This window comes from Saccostrea cucullata, unplaced genomic scaffold, assembly GCF_032062105.1.
Source record: "Saccostrea cucullata isolate Sc308-1 unplaced genomic scaffold, CSIRO_AGI_Scuc_v1 ctg340, whole genome shotgun sequence".
NCBI classification, from domain to species: Eukaryota; Metazoa; Mollusca; class Bivalvia; order Ostreida; family Ostreidae; genus Saccostrea; species Saccostrea cuccullata.
Window position 1 is genome coordinate 274,780 of NW_026932925.1, and position 20,673 is coordinate 295,452.

Below are 20,673 nucleotides of genomic sequence, written 5' to 3' on the forward strand. Positions count from 1 at the left end.
AATGGTTTATGACACTTTACACGTACATTACGCATAAAGGATTAAAATTTTCTTTTATGCCTTGTCCCTCTGTCTGAATTATTCAACTTTAGCCAAAATTAAAACATAAAAAATAGAATATAGATATGAAATTAAAATCAAAAGAAAAACTGAAATTTAAAAAAATGTTTATTAATTGATTGAATATTTAGGATTTACCATTTACGTTCGCACTTATTCAGAATTATATCTCATTAAGAAGGGAGTCAATTAAAGTTTACTTTCCATTTCATTTGTCTCAAGTTGTATCTGACTGATAGGGGGCACAACAAAAAATCTAAAGAGAAAGAGTCCTATATCGTTTAAGTAGCGTACATGTGTATCCAACACAAAGCCTTTCTTTTTCCGTTTTATTGGTATGGTTTTAAAAGTTTCAACACTGATGTCGTCTAAATTAGTTCCCTTAATCCTCCCTAACAAAAAAAAATACTATAGAAAACTATATTTAACTATTAAATTTTAAAACTTTGATTTACTATGGTGATAACTTTGACACTTTAAAAAACTTTGGCGAAAATTTTGATACTTTGAAAAACTTTGGCGAAAACCTTGACACTTTGAAAAATTTTGACGAAAACTTTCATACTTTGAAAAACTTTCATTTGGCAAAAACTTTGACACTTGGAAAAACTTTGGCAAAAACTTTGACACTTGGAAAAACTTTATCGAAAACTTTGACACTTTGAAAACCTTTGGCGAAAACTTTTACACTTTGAAAAACTTTATCGAAAACTTTGACACTTTGAAAAATTTAATCTAAAACTCTGACATTTTGAAAAACTTTATTGAAAACTTTGACACTTTGAAAAAAACTTTGGCAAAAACTTTGACACTTTGGAAAACTTTGGCGAAAACTTTGACACTTTGATTTACTTTATCAAAAACTTTGATACTTTGAAAAACTTTACCGAAAACTTTGACACTTTAAAAAACTTTATCGAAAACTTTGATACTTTCATAAACTTTGGCGAAAACTTTCACACTTTGAACTACTGACGAAAACTTTTACACTTGGAAAATATTTGCAAAAACTTTGACAATTTGATAAACTTTGACGAAAACTTTGACACTTTGATAAACTTTTACGAAAACTTTGACATTTTGATAAACTTTGATAATCTTTGACGAAAACTTTGACGAAAACTTTGACACTTTGACACTTTGAGAAACTTTGGCTAAAACTTTGACACTTTGATTAACTATAGTTAACTATAGTAATCTATAGTAAACTATAGTTTTTTTGTAAGGGCTAGAATAATCCTTGAGAATTTGTTTTGTTATTCTATTTAAGAAAATTAGAAATCAATTCGAAAGAATACTTTTCTTTCCTTGATTTTTTCAGTATATTATGAATAAAATTTCTACTTGTTCATATATGGAGAAGAATAATGTGCTTTTTTTCAGCATTGAAAGGTTTTTTTTTTGTTCCTGGATACGTCTTTTCAGTTAATCATACATGTTACTTCCTACTAGCTCGTATACAGAAAAGGATTGCATGCTTGTTTTAGCATGGGAAACGACCTCCTTTGTTATCAAATTCCAATTCGTATCTTGAGCGTCTTCTGAAGATTTGGATGTTTTCGTTTGGATGCAAAATTTACGAAGCGCAAAACCCGTGCATAGTAAAGCAATGATAACACAAACACTTATTATTGGCAGGATCACCTTTGTATGAGAAACACCTTGTTCACCTTGTTTATTTCTGTTGTCTGAAATTATATTTAAAATATACTTGTAAAAATTTCCCCACTTTTATTATTTTAAGTATTTAAAATTCTTAAAATTTATTAACTAGTTATTCACAATTTTGACTTAATTTTTCGATGATTGCCTGTTACGACCAAAAAAAATTGAAATCGAATGTGTAATTACTCATCCATGACCCTTTTTGTTAAAAAGCATGAAGTGCGGGTTTCATATGTGCGGGTTTCATATGTTTTCAGGTTTATCTTCCATTCATTTAAATTACCATGTGTTCTCCATTTAGTTGTTTAGGAAAAACAGAAAAAAGCTTGTCTAAAATGCCGTGTATGTCCGAACGACAATATGCAACTGAAGTTGCCATGGTCCAAGCTGGTATTAGTAAAGGAAAGTTGTATATCCTTCGTTTGTATTTGTTTATTTTATGTAAAACGGTTAAAAATACCGTCAGGAAGATGCACAAAGCTTACTTGTATTCCTTATAATCATTAAAAATTTCTAGATTTTCAAGAAATACCACTTAATCACCCTAGAGTTTAACCGGAAATTCACTCAAACCGGAACCGGAAGTGCCCATGGTCAAGGCATACACATGTACTGTAACGACATATCAACAGGGCTACTACATAAGAATTACTAACTATTGTGTAAGGAACCTTTCTGCACGTGCAATTGCTCTGCACTCATTAAAAATTAATTCAAGTCTCCTTAATTATCCAAATTATTAGAAACAAACTGGAAGAGTGGGGAATGCGTTTAAGAAGACCTTGTGTACTGTCGGATTAATATTGGGTACAAACAATTTCGGTAAGCTTCAATGTCATCCAAATCTCAACCCTATAGAACATGAACGGGACAAGATGGAAAAGAGATTGAGCGCTTTTCCAGCAGCAGAATCTGGCGGAAATATACAGGACGACCTAGTCCATTCATGGAATAACCTTCCATAGAGATTTTTCTTTAATTGTGTGAACTCTTTGAGAAGCAATTGTCTTGATCTTAATTTGTTTGCACGGAGGATAAAACCAGTATTGAACGTTGCGAATTTTTAATTCTAGGGTGCTTTCACTCTTCTGCATTTTGTGTTAAAGTCCTTCAATATAATTAGATTAAGTGAAAAAAAAATATTTTGCTTCTTTTTATCCTGTATAGTTTTCAAATGAATTATTTAATATAAAAGAATTGTAAAACAAAAACTTACGTGGGGACTTAGAAATTTTGATTAGTATACATAGTATGTAATACCAGTAAAACACGCTGAAGAAAAGGTATATATCAGAGAAATGCTGATTAAAATATGAAAAGTACTCAATCATTATTAACAACTCTTTTTTGATTTAGATACAAAATTATATGTTTGAAATGAACTTTCAAGCGATTTAAAGTGTTTAATTTATTATTGTCACACACCTTCAAACTCCTTCCTACCCCGATCCTCTCACATACACAAACACAAACACATAAACCCCTAAACCCTACGTCAAATCTTCCTCTACTTACCTGTATCTGTGCATCCAGTAATTGGATCACATTTGCTAGCATTGTTACAAGAACACTCTTCCTGACAAAATCTTCCATAGCTTGGATACAGACAAAGTGTTTCACAGTTTAAACCTTCGTATCCGATTGGGCATTCTGTTTATTTTGGAACAAAATAAAAATAATTTTTAATCTAATAAATACTGTAAGCTGAGTAAATGAATGTAAAAAGGCATTTGCTAATCTTTTCCCCGTAAAATAAATTTTTTTGTTTGTGTAATTAAGCATTACCAAGGTAAATTTCGACTTTTATCTGTTAATCGGGATGTCCGACTTCCTATGTAATATTAATTTGAGATCAAAGGTAATATTTATAAAGCAGATGTTTGACTCACTTGTTAAATATTAAGCTTACTATCTTTGCAATGAAGTCGCTTGCTTTTAAAACATTGTTCCGATTGAACACAAATGAAAATTGCTCAATTAAGAAATAAATTCGTTTCTTGAAGATTCATATGGACATGAGCTAATACGCTTCACGCCGGGATATTTCATGAAACAAATCATTCTTCGTGTTTCGTGGGAAAATAAACGGTCTTCTAAATTGCAAAGAAGCCTAAAGGAATTTTTTGGGGAAACGTAAATATTGAACAATCAACAGTTATAATGAAGAAACAATTTGATTTTTTCGGATGTTGTCTTGTAAAACTTAAATACTGTTGTCTGACATAAGCTTTATCAAACATACATTTGGTCAATATAATTTACTTATATTCTTGTATTCATACATCTTACCAACACATTCCGAAGTATTATTGTCCCATTTATAACCCGTGCAACAAGTCATTTTACCATCTGGGCTTTAGAGATAAGAGAGAAAAAAGGAAATTGAAAACAAAATTGTATGCATAATTTATAAAAATAAAAAAAAAAAATAAAAAGATAAAGCTTTAAACACTTTAATAATTAGGACTATTCAGTTTTCATTTAGCAATTAAAAGTTGTTTATGTATTAATAATAATAATGATAAGCGTCCTTTCTCATGCTAACCTTGCACAGTTTTGGCAACATGATGGATATGCCGCAGACAGGATTAAAATTATGATTTCCAACATGACTAGCCAGTATAAGTAAATCAAACGTGTATTCACTTTTCTGCCCAAAGTATTATTTTATAATAACAAGAACTAAAACATTTCGGTTTAATGATCTGAGAAGAAGCTGATGACTTTATACAGGAAATGTTACTTTTCTAAACTTATATCATATACGGTCTAATAGGTGTTTATGGCTTTTGAATTGAAGAGTTTTATTATAAAATCAAGTTCAAAGATTATGCTATTTGATATCACTTCGTATTTTCCTCTGTAACTGCTGTAAATGATTTCCTTATTGCACCTAGTTTTCTGTTCCAATTTGCGTATATCTGTTTTCACCGTTTCTAATTGGGGTCATATCAGTCTCCTACATGGGGCAATGTACCAAAAGTCAATTAAATATTATGCAAATAAGTGTACCAATAAAGAAGGTATAATAAAAAATACTTAATAATTTTCCGACATATTGATTTTTTCCTCATGAGGACTTTGCTTTTGAAACTTCTAAAATTAAAGATGTACATGCATATAAAATGTACTCTAAATTTCTGAAATCAGTACAAAATGAAATTAACAAAAATTTGATTACTAAATATAATAATTAACGCCCCATGCAAGGCTCGAACCAAAAAAAAGTTATTCACACCTAGCGCCCTGAATAGGTAGCCTATCATACTGAGCTATCATCGCTACTTATAAAGAAGATTTTACAAAGGAGAAAGAAGCACCAAATTTACACAGTTGAAGTTTTTGGAAAAAGTTAATTTTTTATAGTCTCTGGGACTTCTCTCCAATTTTTGCACATGTATGTTCGTTTCTTTGTATAAAAATGCATTTCAAAATCATGGAGAGAAGACCAAGAGATGAAAAAAATTTAGAAAAAGATGTTTAAAAATGTACCATTTTGTACCACATGTCTGATTTAGCCAATTTTCAAGTTATTTTTAGCAAATCAAAACTCACATTGAGGATAATATTTTCCTTTCCCATTTCACAGGAACGCGATAAATAAAAAAAAAATTGCAAAAATTTCTTGTGACATGTCGATAAAATTTTAACTTTTCAATTACGTCCAGATTCCCTCCGAATGCCAATCAAAAGCGCCCTCGTTCTTTTATACAAATTTTATTATTGCAGCTTTACTATGTTAGCTTATCCTATCGTGTTCAATCAAGTGCGGGTAAGTGTGAATTCTATGTATCTTTTAAACAATCAGGACTAAAAAGAACATGGTCTAAATCTATTGTATTAATATAAGTCTTAAATAAATATAGATATTTTAACATGGTGCCACATTGACAGACTTCTCTAAAAAAAAAAAACACATAAGTGAAATTAGTATGAGATTTAAAAGCAACACAAATCACAGCTTTTAGTGCGGTCTTCTGTTCCAGTTTTCCTAATGCCGTTGGTTCTGACGTTTTCCAGGAACGAACAATATTAAAAACGTAAAAATGCGTGGAACACTTAAGCTATTTCGTACAAATCAGAGCAGGGGTATTACTAATGAAAACTGGCTCAAAGTCTTTATCTTTATAAAGTTAGGAAAGTATTTGCAAAATTTTTAAATTTATAATGAACAAAACAGAACTGTGGAATATCCAGAGTTGTGAAATTCAATTTAAATGCGACAGACCTGAACAGTTTATCAATAATTTAAAAATTGATACGGAAACACTTTTCTCGCATAATCACCAGTGTAAGATTGACTTGTCCGGTGTGAGACAGCAGTGTGAGATTTTTCTGTCTTACACTGTGTATTACTACGCCACGAACGAGAACGTAAACATTCCGTCATTATATAAAGAAATTGCAACAATGTAAAAAAATATAACACATAATTAAACTGTTGTCATTTAACTTATTAATATAAACTTATTTGCATTCAAAATATTGTCGTATTTTCACTTTTTTAATGGCACTATTTTTAGATCGCGGAATGATTCTTCTTTTACGCTGTCGGATAGATAAGTTTTTTATTCCCAGTTTTTATCTTTCTGATTAATTTACACGGACTGAAAATTATTTTATCAGTTTACACACAGTGTAAACCATTTTCAGGTACGTTCTCTCCGATGGTGTATTCAGATTTTTAATTAAATGGAAAATTAAAAATATTTTTTTTAGCCCCATCATGGCGACGTCATTGACAGGCCGTTATTTTGGATAAAATAATGCGAGAAAAATAATCATTCATTACATACTCGTGTGGGAATAGTGAAATTCCACCTCGGGGCCAAGATTCACGGTAAAGCCTCGTCCTAGACTGTGAATCTTGTCCCCTCGGTGGAATTTCACTATCCCACACTCGTAGTAATGAATGATTCTATTATTCTCACACGGACTAACGTCAACTGTAAATGAAGGTCTGTCTATAATCTTCATTTATTCAATATTAATTGCATTCATATTCATTCACATTTATTTCATTACACATACATGTAGCTCGCGGTGTAGTTTCTGGTCTCGGGAGTGGTACTTCTGTTTTTCGAAACTCATAGAGTTAGGTTCAAATAGAAAGGAATCAAATTTATCCGAACGGCTACAAATGAATATGAGAGAACATTCAAGACTCCTAGAATGATATGAAACACAGAAACTTGAAGAAATCATGATGAAGTTGGATGAAATTATTGAATCGAGAAGAGATGTTGCAGATGAATTATCAAGAGCAGATCCCGTACGCTCGTCGGCCGTCTACCTGAGATCTGTTTGTGGATAAGCCTCATTACCAATGCATGTACATGCATAAAATTAAATTCATTGCAAACTTTATTAGTTATTTAATGGTTAAAATGTTTCAAATTTAAGCTGAAAACATTACACATGTATTTTCTATAGACACTGTGTAGAAATTTATAGCATTCAGAACACCATAACACATAAATGGAGCCAAAAGGCTAAACATATGTTTTATTTTGACGTCACAAACGTTGATCTCAGGCTTCAAAGTCATCAGTAACAAATCAAATATCATGCTCATTTTAACTATAGGCAGTTACAATGGTTCTCCAATTAAACTTAGACAAAATGGTTTTGAAGTAAGAGGTTCTGCGTGAACTTTGCGAAAAAGCTGACGAGTGACGTACCTTAATTCGGTTGTAAAAACGGTTGCAGTTACATGTAGGAGACAATATCTTTCAGCAAATGATTCATTACTAAAAAAAAATAACTTCTGCATATGCATATGTCGTATATTGTGAGTGTATGTGTGTATGTGAAGAGTGAACTTTATTTTGATCAGTTGATTTTCTGTCATTTATACATACTTCACAATATGCCTCCGAAGTTTTAGCAAAGAAAATAATGTCCACAGCAACATAACATGACCAAATAACTGTTGCTCAGTCAATTTTGCTGATTCGGCAATATTTTACCACTCAGGATAACCTCAGAAAAAAAACCGAATATCTAGATAAAAAAATCTTCTTTCTAGCCCCAGCAGTGTTTGTCGTATTATTTTAAACTGATGAGACATTCACCGATAACAACCATGAAATATATATATATATACGATGACCTTGTCAGCAAAAACAATTTATCATTGAGTCAAATGAATACTGCCTTTTTCATACTAATTATTATAGTAGGGCATTATTTACACAGAGCATGAATTGAAAACAGATTTTGCCATTATTTTCCTATCATTACAGGGAGCACACGGCGGGTATGACAGGTCGACATGGGATGCTCATTCCTCCATGGCACCTCACCCCATCTTGGATGTTTTGGATATCTATGCTTGATCCGCTTCTATTTTATATTGTTTTATGGACTATTGAGATTGTTTACTGTTTGTAATTTCCATATGCTTTAAATTCAACCCTAAAGTAAAGATTTTCAAGACGTGTTTTTTTTCAATGTTCCTGTGTTTGATATATTCAGATAATTAAAAACTCATTTGGGACGAGGACACTTATGATATTCAAATGATGTAATAATGAAATTTTTGTGTAATTATGTGTTCAGAAAGCTTACTTGATAAGTTTTTTTTTATCTTGCGTATTTGGATGATTTGTTCTCTGGTGTAAGATGTCTATAAAAGCTTTAAAGTCCTACAAATACACAGTACCTCTGCAGTTAAATCAATTGCAAATTGCAAGACATTCACTATGTCATAATGCAGTCAACAATACTTCTATAATATTATCATCTATAAATAAAACTTTGAATTCACACCTTTCCTGTATCGCTTCCGTATAGAAGATAGGAAATAAATGAAATGATTCTAATATGTAAAATCTAAACAGGCCAATTGAAAAGTCACAAATTTGCGGTTTTGTTAAGTTAGAATTGCCATGTTTGAATAAACCCTTATAACGGAATTGAATAAGTCATTTATTTTTCATTTAAACAACTGAAATTGAAGAAAACATAAAACAAATCAATATGACATCAGTATTAACAAGTACATGTACATGGAACTACCGTGTCTTATGATGATAATACGTACATATAGTACTATAGCTTCAATATTTTATTCAGTATGAAATCAATACACATTAATATTGAAGGATATGAATCGAAATTCAGAAAAAAGATCAACTATTTCAACTCTACAAAAACAAAATAATCCTAAAATATGTTCATACAGACAAGGGAACTGGGGGGACATAACAGACTAATAAGCCCTATTCATTCATGTTAATATGTTGTAGATTTACTTAGACACAAAAGAAAAGGCAGGGAGTAAAATTGCTTGTATGAGAATGCTTTTCTATTAGGTTATAAAAGGCGCGGACAGATATTTTTAATAAAGAAGTGTATTATATGGTAACAGTCAAGGGCACAGCATTTAAATCTAAATGAATAGTACTGCTGTTTTGTTCTGCTGAAAAATATTTTACATTTCAAGATATGAAAATTACACGCTATTGAACAAAACGAAATATAATTTACATATGCCTATAAAGGTATACTGTACTATATCATTTTACATTCTACGATTGGGTTTCTTGATTAACTAATGTTATGAAATTAGATTTAAAAAAATGCAAAACAATTGTATAAATGGGTATCACATTCTTATTAATTGAATTCAGAAGCGATATTCAAACATTACTTATTAACATCAGAGATGTTTTGTCGCCCGCGTGGCGCGGTGGTTAGAGCGTCTGCTCTAGAGTCGCAGGTATGGAGTCAATCCTTACGTCGCGGGTTCGAATCCCACTGCGGGACGTGGAGACCGGTCCTTCGGATGAGACCGTATAAACCGAGGCCCCGTGTCGCAGTAGGTGCTGGCACGAAAAAGATCCCTCACTGCTCAAAGGCCCTGAGTGCCGAGCATAGGACAAGTAGCCATCCACCGGCAAGTGGTGGCGTCTCCATATGAGTGAAAAATTCTCGCGAGGGACGTTAAACAACATACAATCAATCAATCAATCAATCAGAGATTGTTTTCGTTTCAGCTTTATATCAATGGAAAATTCTAAAATGCCTATACAAGATCAGAAGAAAATAAGTAAAAGACGACTATTACAGGGAACCTCGTATGCACTTTGCATTTAATTATAATCATGTCAACAGTTTTCTCCTTGTCTACAAGTGAAAACAGGATTTCAGTCACCTTTCTGCTAATCAAATTATACTTTCAATGAAAACGTTCTAATTAAACAACAAACATCCTTTTATACACAAGGATGAATACATATAGTTTTTTTGTAGTGTTACTACACATAATTGTAATTATGTAAATTATATAATTATGTAAGATCAAAAGTTTATTTGTTGGACGACATAAGTGTCAAAAAGGTGAACAAGTTATACACATGGGCAGGAACCTAATTGTCTTTTGCTTTCAATAAGGTAATGATGAACCTTAATTTATTTTGTTTCTATTTCTCTTTATTGACTGAGGTTTACAGAGCACGTAAATTTAAGGGTTGTGCTTGATAACTTTAAACATCTTTCTCGATCAATAAAACCATTATATGTATTTTATTTAAGTTGCTGTATGCGAAAAGGTTGCGATATTCACGTCAGTAAGAAGAAGAGGAAAATTCTAATTTGTGCGTGATAATTGCAGTATTAAAATAAATCTTGATTCTTTTGGCGGAAATACAATGAAGCTACCCAGTGTAGCACATTTTATATACGTCTTCCTTTTTCGGAATACAAATCCAGAAGTCATCATAACTCATTTTTCACACCGCGGATCCATTCCAGAAACAGCCAAAGCATGTGTTATAAACAATTTTACTTTGCCCAATGGATCGGGACATTCATGTGCCCCTATTGTCACAATGATTTTCTTTGTAACGCATATGACATTTGTTTTCTCGAGGGGAAACATGTGTGTCGTCTCCGCTATGGAAAAATGGCAGTGTTTCCTCATTCCACTCCAGGTTGTGCCTACTTTGAAGTGATTCCGGTAATTGTCTTAAATAAGTTGATCTTAATCACTAAATGTATTTAATTACAATTATGTTTTTATTATATAAATACCTGTTTTAAGAGTTAAAATAGCGTATATATCATTTTTAATTAATTATTTTACATCTAGAAATTTTTAATAAAAGAAAATGTATTAATTTTACAACATAAATAAATGGAATTAAATATGCAGTTGTATAAGAAAGGTTGTGGATAAGAGATGGGTACCCTAAAGCGTGACGGAAGCACGTACAGAGGGCTATACAGACAGCTAGACGGATGGATGGACACTCCTGTCACAACTGTATACAGGGTTATTTTCGCCCCGTCTTATTTTCGCCCTTCGGATCTACACTTGCAAACAATTTTGCTCCATTTTCAAATCGCCCAGTCATAGTTTTGTTTAAGAAATACTACTGTATTCTTTGAATTCGCCCCGTTTTAAATTCGACCAAATGAAGGTAGGGCGAAAGGGGCGAAAATAAAACGGGGGCGAAAATTTCCCTGTATACAGTATTTAAAGACTTCTTTTCAGCGAGGCATATGTAATGAAAAAAAAATCGTAAAAAATAACAGATCTAAATTTTTAAATCACACTTAAGCTTGATTTTTGTAACAAAATTTAAAAGCAAGTATAAATTATCTCTTTGATGAGAAATGCCAGTTCTAAAATATTTTTTTTTAATTTCTCTTGTATTAGGAACTCGTCTGCTCTGGGGGATTCTTTCTACGTTCTAAAGGAGTCTGTAAAAACAGTAAGTAAACAATGAAAGAACAATTACCATGAATTGTGATTGGGACACAATTAGTCGACATACATTTATTCAATAAATATGCATTTGTTTCTAAGGGTTATAAAAACAAAACAATATATAACAAAATAATTTCTTCAATATCAAGAAACGTGTCTTTAAAGATAACAAAATTAATAGGTACGAATAAAGATCAGAGAATTTAAGAAATTGTTAAAAATGTTTTTCACTTCATTTCGATATAATTTTTTTGTGGTTCTTTACCTCAGTCCAAGAATATCTGAATCCTGTTCCAGATAACCTGGCTTTAAATAGCCCTGTAATGATGAGGTCTGTTTTTGACGATCCTGCCCATGCCAGCTTCCGCCATGGTAGCGGTAGTCTCGCAGTGAATGGAGAAGTGAGACCTGACGACAAAGAGTGCGCTCATACTAACACTGAACCTCAGCCTTGGTTGACAGTAGATCTCCTCGACCAGTTTTATGTCCGGTGGGTCGTATTTGTAAACAGGAAAGTTTCAGGTAATTTTGTGCTTATTTGTTATTCATGTATCCCCCGAAAATGATACAATTATGGTAGGATCCAACCAACTGCCGATAGAAGACTAATAATGTAGCCAACAGTAAGATAGTACGTGCATAAGTCTTTAAATCGACAAAGTTCCAGTAATCATATTGATATTCAAATTCACAGTTTTGTAGTTTGGATTAAAGCTGCTTCTAACTCATGACGAACAAAAAAGAATTCATATGAACAAAGAGAAAATTCTTTTTAACAACAATCTGCTGAAGAAAAATATGTTCAAGCATCTTGAAGTTGATTTAAATAAGCGTAACGTTCCATTTGGACTTTGGTTTTGTTTTTTGTTACTTGAATGAAGCCAGAAAATTGATATTTATGTAACGATCTTAAAGTTTAATTATTTCATTAAGTTTGTTTATATTTGATTCTGTTATCATATAATTATAGTTGATTGTAGTCTTTTGTTTACGTATCATTGCCCCTCGCGAGCAATGGTAAACTATTATGTAATGGTCAAAACGCATTGCTCCTCGCGAGCAATGCCTTGAAGTTATATATGGGGGGATGTTCTCAGACATTAGCACTTGCGCAGAATTAGTACATAAGTCACTGACTTGCTGAACTTGGATTACATTATTGTTTTAATATTGGGATTATGTGTGTGTGACTCTTGGATGTTATTGGGATTTATTATGATGTGAAAATAATGTAAATAAACTTTTAAAACGAACTTGGCGTAATTCATTCAGAGGATTGGAAATTTAGAGTTATCTCTCTTTGAACGCTGCGGCGACGTTACATTTATGCCAGGTGTACGTAAAAGGTCTTGTATTCGGAAATTATTGTAGAGGAAATATTTATTTTATAGTTTTGATAATTAATTAAACAATAATGTCTTTCATGTTCTTCGAATATCAGAATCCATACCAGTCAAATAAGACTCGGTGTCTGGCTCTTGATGAGCATTTAAACCAAAAAATATTTTCATGCAAACGTAAATGAGATACTTTTTCTGTCCTGTTTAGAGTGGCGTTTGCACGATTTGAATGTGACCGTAGGAACAACTAATGTGACCTTCCCCTGTTTGTGTGGATATATTATCGGTCCGGGAAGGTGAACATGACATGTGAAGAGCATTGTAGAGGGCGCTACGTGCGTCTACAAATTAACTCCCCTGTTCAAGAGATTTGACAGCTGTGTGAAGTTGAAGTCTACAATGATTGCAATATCTAATCTGTAATAACGCATTTATAAGAAAATAATACCTACGGAAACTATTTTTGATACACCAAAATTGTCAACGTTTGTTTAAAGCCAATAATAATAACATTGTAAAATATATTTCCCTGGAGTGTTATGTTTTTCACTTGATTAAAATTAAGATGAATATCGTATACTATTTCCATTTCTAACTTTTTTCTCTGTGATAAATCTTTGAAAGTAAGAGGGGTTGATTTCTTGACAATTCTACCGGAATGTAAATTAGGCTGGTCGATAGGTCAGGAGCTAAGGAGGCCTAATATGCATGCAAATCTCGTGCGCATCTGTCTCTGTTTCTGACGCTAAGGAGACCAAATATGCATGTAAATCTCGTGCGGCTGTCTTTGTGTTTGACGTCACTTGCAGGGGACTATTGAAATTGGCCTGGGAGTCCTCATGTAATTAAAATCTATGCTTACATTTTTAAAATATAAATCTATAATTTTATTATTTTTATTTTACAATGAAATGGAAATATAAGGAATCACTGTCTAGGTACTATAGTATGCCAGGGACATCAACAATAGTGGGAAACATGGGATAATTTATACCTAACGAGCTTCGCCCGTTATGAAAATTATCCCATGTTTCCCACTATTGTTGGTGCCCTGGCACACTATACTAACTAGACAATGATTCCTTAAATATATAATCTATATTTTATTATCGGCCACTGCGGTGTCTGATCTTTATGTGGATGTGTTAAACAGTTCTTATGGGTATAAGAATTGTTTATTATTTCAAATATTCTTTTATTGTTGACATTTACTGACATTCATTAATTTTTTTCTTCAATAGTTCACAAAGTGTCAACTTAATGATTAGTACAGTACGGTTATAAACAGAAATAAAATGAATTATTTTAATTTGAATTTTGATATATTGTCCAATATCGAAGCACATGAGGCATGTATGAATCGATTGTCTACTTGGCATTTTTTTTTTTTACAAATCCTATCTAACTCAGACGTGATAAGCGCCTTCTTTTTTATTACTCAGGAACAAAGTAAATACTATATATATTTCAAGAGTATGCTTAACAGGTTTTGTCAGGCTGAGGAAATCAAAAGGGTGCATTTTGATAAAATCCGTCTCAAGAAAAACCACAAAATAAATTTGAGTACGCGTTCAGTGCAACTTAGATACATGTAGCGTTAATATGATCAACAGGTAAGTTCGTAGTGTAACTTTTATTTCAACTAATACTTTTCCTTGCATTGTTTTTTAAAACAATTAAGACAATCGAAAACGAATTGTATATTCATTAGATTTAATTTATTGATAAAGGTAATATGAAAACGACATTGTATTTTCAAACCTTTACTTCCATTTTCAGAATTATGTGTGCAATGAATTAATTACTTAATAGTTTGATTTTAAGACATGTATATTATATGAAATCTTTTGAAAATATTAGATGATGAGAAAGGAAGCAAGCTACTTTTATCCTAAAACGTATTCACTTTGGTTTAGATAACAACGAGTTTTATGTACCAATAGAAAACTAAAAATCAATTACGTTTACTAATTAAAGACATTTCAAAAGTGTAACACACCTTTAAGATTTGAAATGATAATGATTTATTGTCCAAGTCACCTGACAGCAAAATCAATAGCGTGCAGCGATCGTACACATGGACTTCTTATCACCAAGCAATGACAATCTACATATTTTTACATGTACGTAGTGGTGCCCTTATGTTTAATTAGTGCCTCTTTTCGATAAATATCGCATTGTTTTGTTTATATTACATAATAGTTTACATTTCATATTGATGATCAACTTTGATCTGCAATTGAATAGATTTTGGTGTTCAATATGTTTGTTATTGATTAAAAATATTAATAATTAATATTTTGTTTTTTATTTTCTAACAGGTCAAACAGATCATCACAGGAGAAGACAGATAAAAAGTAAAAATTAATATAAGTTTTTTGATCATATTCCAATATTTATATTTCAAAGGTTCTCTTACACAAAATACCAGACATGGATGTCAATTTCCCAGAGGAAAAACTGAAAGAATATTTTGCTATATCTGCACATCCTCACGATAACAATGAACTGTATTCTATTGTTGGAAAAATTCTTTCAAAAGATTATAAAAGTAAAAACGTTCGCAGAGATCTGTCGAAATTCCAAAAAAGATTTAAGTTTTATTTTTCCCTGTTCAAGGCGCAAACATATAGACCAGGTATGTCGACGCGCGAGGCGTTCATGAGCGATATGACTGTTCTAGAAGATGAACAGTTTCCACCAACTCTACGCGATTTGTATGCAGTGAGTGAGTTTCTTGAACAAAAAATTATACTCCTGAAAATTACTGAGGATTGTGAAGCAGTCGATGGATTTCGCATATCACCCATCTTAAGAGAAACGTCCAAAACCGATAAAATTATGCTTTTGCTCACTTTTGTAGACGGTGAACCGTACTTCCGGCAAATCGAAGGAGAAGAAAATAACCTTGCAAATTGTCCGGTTACATTTATCAATCAGAATCATTATTTGTGTCTTGATAAGCGATTCAAGAACGCGTTTCAGGAACTCCATGCATCATTCATTTTAAGGAAAATTGAGGGAATGAAAATGAATTCTTTAGAAGAAAATAGGACAACCATCACAATATCTGAAACAGATAAAACGAACATTTTTGTTGTGCTAAGTCAGCTTGTATATGGCTCAGAGTGCATGGAGGAATTCGTCAAGGATCACGTTATTACCCATATGAAAAGTGAGGAATTCTGTGAAATATACCAAGCTTTTGTATGTTTAGATAAATTCGAAGAAAAAAAGAAGGCAATTGATATGCTGCCTGAAGGAAAAGCAAAGGATGCAGAACGTTCAGATTTACAGAGGAAAGCTTTTCAATGTCATCTCGATCAATGGGATACTGTAAGCCTTGTGGACTTCTTTGCAGTTGCAAGTGTATTCAATGTTGAAATGTATGTCAAAAAGGGAAAAGAATATAATCTATTCCTTCCTACCTGCAGTAGTTTCTCTAAGACATTTTCCTCTCCTATCTACCTTGAGCAAGCTTCCAGCGACCTGTTGGTTCCTTTACAAAATTGCAATAACTGTTCATGTGTTTGTCGAGAACCAGTTATCTCCGGCCGATTACCAGTTTACCAGGAGATGATCGAAGATTTTGTCATGAAAAGACTTGGTAAATCTTGGTCATTTAAATTTATTCTGAGGTATTTTATATTTAAAATCATTATGTCACTTACTTGGTGTTCTTTTTTTTAGCATTGGAACCATGTTGTCCTGTTGGAAGACACGGTACTCATAAACACTTCTCTACAATCAAAGATTCCCAAATTGTCCCCAACGACCAAATTTCCTCTTATCAGAGTCCTTTGGATAGACACGTAGAAAAGGTTATCGAAGTGTTGGATACACAAGGAAGAAAACTTGATCAAATAAATGGTGGCAAAGGTTCCCTAGAGCAATGCCTAAGCAGAGAAATTTTTGGAGATGAGAATAAAATTTCATTCCTTAAGTCAAGGTAGGAAATTGGCTGATTGATCATTTTTTTTATCTTAAATAAATATCCACCAATCAGAATACATACTAGAAATTGATCAGAGAAAGAGAAATTATACATGTATATGTATTCTATATCTATAGGAATATCCATATTCCTTACAAAGTTAACGCCTTGAAATGGCGTTTATATTCTAAAAACTTATCGAATGAAAAAACACTTTAAAAATCAATATCCGACCTTTTTCAATATGTCATGAAATTTTTTTTTTTTTGAAGTTGTATAAAAGCATATTTTATTATTCTACGATTTTAGAGTCTTTTCTTCCGTATTTTATATTTTATCTATATGTTAATTCTAAATCTCTTTTATGAAAACAATTGCTTCATATTTACCATGACTTATAGGTTTTGTTTGGGAGAGGCAATGACTCCAGAAGAAATCTTGGCTGTCATTGCGAATTCAACAGAAAAACCGGTTTTTGTATTTAAGTATTATCCAGAAAATTATTCATGGATCTTGACTGTGCCTGACTCAACAACTTCTGGGGATGGCTGCTGTCGATATTACATCACAATTTTCTACAATGGACTTACCAAATATTTTGACAGAATTGTTGCCAAAAATGGATGCAACTGTAAATTACCTTCACCTGCAGTTGATATCAGAACTAAAATAGGTATACTTCATTAACTTTTCAGTCCCTGGAATTACAAGAAATAAGGGAAAAAGTATTCTTTTGTGATTTTATAAGAGACAATATGTAAAGATATAGAACATCAATTCGTAATGGCAAGGTTCTAGTTTTTGATAATTGTTACCAGTAAAAGTATAAATTGATTATATATGCAGATGTTACTATGCAAGATAACAAAAATGCAATTAATATTATGGTATACATGTATTATATTTTAGATTTGAAAAGAGATGAAAAGAAAATCCTCGTTTCAAACAGACATAGACCACTCTTGACGTTTCTTTCCGATGATGTAATTATAAGCGAAGCCTTGTTTATTGACGAAGTTCGACGTGTACCGAAAGTATTTTCAAGATATTCAGAAATTCCCATCATAATGAGTCGCAACGATATGCAGGATAAAGAAATTGATTTTATGTCCGATTATAGTTACTCTTTGTGTAGATGTGTAAGCAAGGAAATTTTTGGAACTGAAAATGAGTTTCAACTTATAATGAAAGAACTTGTGAACGAAATTTGTGAAAATCCTCATTTATATGGTAAATTTATGAGATTGGACAAAGATGAAACGGAAGATAATGAACTCCATAAGAATTTTACATCAAGAAGAAGAACGAAATGGGATTTTGTCATGGGGCAGGCTGAAAAAAAGCAAGCAGTTTATTATGCTAATCGAATAAGGGATGGAATGGAAATGGAAGACTTAGAACTCCTTGCAATAGCCACTCGCTTCCAGGTTCCAGTTTTTGTTATCTGTGTTGAAGAAGAGAAAGGACAAATTTCTACATCTTGGAAGGAATTTACACAGCTGAAAAGAAAGCACAGACCGAAACACATTAGAGAAATTGCACGAGAACATTGTTGCAATATGGGTAGCGATGGCTCAAGCAATTTTTTTGTAATGGTGTACAGAACCTTTTCAGGCCAATTTCATCGAATAGTTTCCAAAGATATGATCTGCAATTGTTTGATAGACCACCCTAATGTTCCGAAGATTGAATACCACAAACCAGCCAGAGCAGGTAGGTATTGGTTAACAAGCCTTTACTAATATGCATATTTTTAGAAGGATCAATAAGCCTTCTTCATTTAAAAGAAACATTTACATATTTTTTAGATAAAAATATCTTTGCCAAAATGAGGAGTATAGAGAACAGGCTTACTGTAACACGGTTAGCACTTGACAATTGGATACGATGTAACATGGCGCTTGAACTTCTTTGCACAGAAATCATCGATGGGTTAGAATGCAGAAGAAAAAATGTCAATATTGCATCAATCGTTGGGTCTTCTGTGGGTCTTGTTGGGGCCGCCCTTGCTGTTGGTGGACTTATAGCTGCTCCGTTCACAGCAGGGGTGTCACTTGGTCTCACAATTGCTGGTGGAGTTGTAGGAGGAGTGGGAGGTTTCACGTCAGCGGGATCAAAGATTTCCGAGTTCATTTTGAATAAAGAGACCGTCTCCCAAATGGAAAGATATCAGATGAATTTACGAGAACGATCACGAAACCTCGAAAAATCCATCAAAGCTGTTGAAAAAGAATTCAAAGAGCTTTTAACGGCTAAAGATTACGTTGAATGCATGGATAACAACTCCTTAGAACTAGCTACCTCTGCACTTAGATCGCTCACCGTTGTCCCAGTGGTTTTGCTTCGAATTATTGCAAGGGCCATTACTCTTGGAGATATGATTATCGTTCCACTTTCTGCTCTCCTCGATGCAGGAATTCTAGTATTTTCCATACATAATCTTGTTAAAGGGTGTCGAACAAGAGAAACAGAAAGGTTAAGGACAATTCGTACCATACTTAAAGTTACAAGAGTACAAATGCAAATATGGGGTTACGGAAACCAGAAAAAATGGGAAAAGAATACAAATGAAATTCCTAAAATTTCCGAAAGCTAGTAACAGTGTCGATTGATATGAGGACTAGATTTAAAGTCTTTATTTTGTATGGTCCATTTAAATATTTATGTAACGATAAAAAGTAAATATTTCTTTTTAAATTCAGGAAAATACTAATAAATTCAAATTATCGACCAACAATAAATTCATTGAGTAAGACACTGATAATTTTTTATATGAGCATTTAGAGATTTTAAAGAATGAGGGGAGTGTGCAAATTTCTTATAACACTTGTAATGTTAACCAAAACATCGTGAGATACTTTGCAAACAGTTTCAATTCATAGAGAAGGTTGTGCATTCCTAGGTACGTTTTAATAAACTTTTCACGTGTTATTTATCTGTGTCACCAATGTATTTATTATTCAAGGAATGTATTAAGCTACACATAATTTATCAATGTGTAAATCACACAAACTTTTACAGTTGGATTATATTAAAAAATGTCCCTGTGCAAGTCTATTTAAATAACACAGCAATAATTCATTTATATTTACATATTAGATGTTTATAAGCACTAACACGTTATCAATGTTTGAAGTTCGTCATGCCATATATAATAAAACTTTCTTTAACATCTTTGTAGTTTCACTGTATTTCGCCTTTCTACCTTTATATTGCTACTCGTAAATTTAAACAAAAAATGGCATTCAAATCAATTTTAGGGGGCCGACTGTAGTTTCCATTGCGCAATATTTCGCGCATCATTGTTAAATGAAACTTATTTACTGTTTATAAGAAATGTTTTTCACTTAATTAAAAAAATTGATAAAATAAAGAAATTATAGGTTAAAAAATTAAATTACGATTTCATTTATCAGATTTTTAAAACGATTTTTCAAATGATAAGTAGAATGGCGTCGTAAAATAGTGTTTTTGACGTAATGATAGAGTGAAGAATAAGTAACAAATATATGCTCCTGAAATTAAAAGCATAGAAATTTGAGAATCTTCCCTTCATTTGTATATTTTTTTTATGTAAATCCTTCATATTTTGTGGAACTCTATAAAAACAGGAAAATTCGTAATTTTTTTGGTATTTTGAGATGTTCCCTATGGGAACGAGACGGTGGAATGTTGTGTTTCTTTCATTTAATGTACAAAAAGGTGTTACCCATCATATATTATAGCTGGAGCAAAAAATCTATTGTAGTATCTGTATAATTTGCTGAAAAATGCCAAAAAATGACACTTTCTAATACAATCCTATAGTAAATGTACCCGTATTTTGAGACGGTCCCTTATAAATACCTGGACGGTAGATTTTTCTCAACCTTGGCATACACACTTGAATCAGTATACGTAATATAAAGTTTGAAAATAAAAAGTTTCATTATTGTAGTTTTCACGCAATAAAACCCCAG

The 20,673-nt window shown here is 32.3% G+C and overlaps 1 protein-coding gene and 1 pseudogene across 1 annotated transcript; both read left to right on the forward strand.

Moving 5' to 3' along the window:
- The first annotated feature begins 10,318 nt into the window (after positions 1-10,318).
- On the forward strand, positions 10,319-13,196 carry LOC134236522 (uncharacterized; annotated as a pseudogene).
- A 2,859-nt stretch (positions 13,197-16,055) lies between these two features.
- LOC134236538 (uncharacterized) lies at positions 16,056-19,322 on the forward strand. Its single transcript, XM_062718714.1, has 5 exons — positions 16,056-16,387; positions 16,471-16,729; positions 17,116-17,387; positions 17,624-18,427; positions 18,523-19,322. Exons 1-5 carry the CDS (start codon positions 16,165-16,167, stop codon positions 19,308-19,310), a joined length of 2,346 nt encoding a protein of 781 aa, XP_062574698.1. The 5' UTR covers positions 16,056-16,164; the 3' UTR covers positions 19,311-19,322.
- Positions 19,323-20,673: the final 1,351 nt, after the last annotated feature.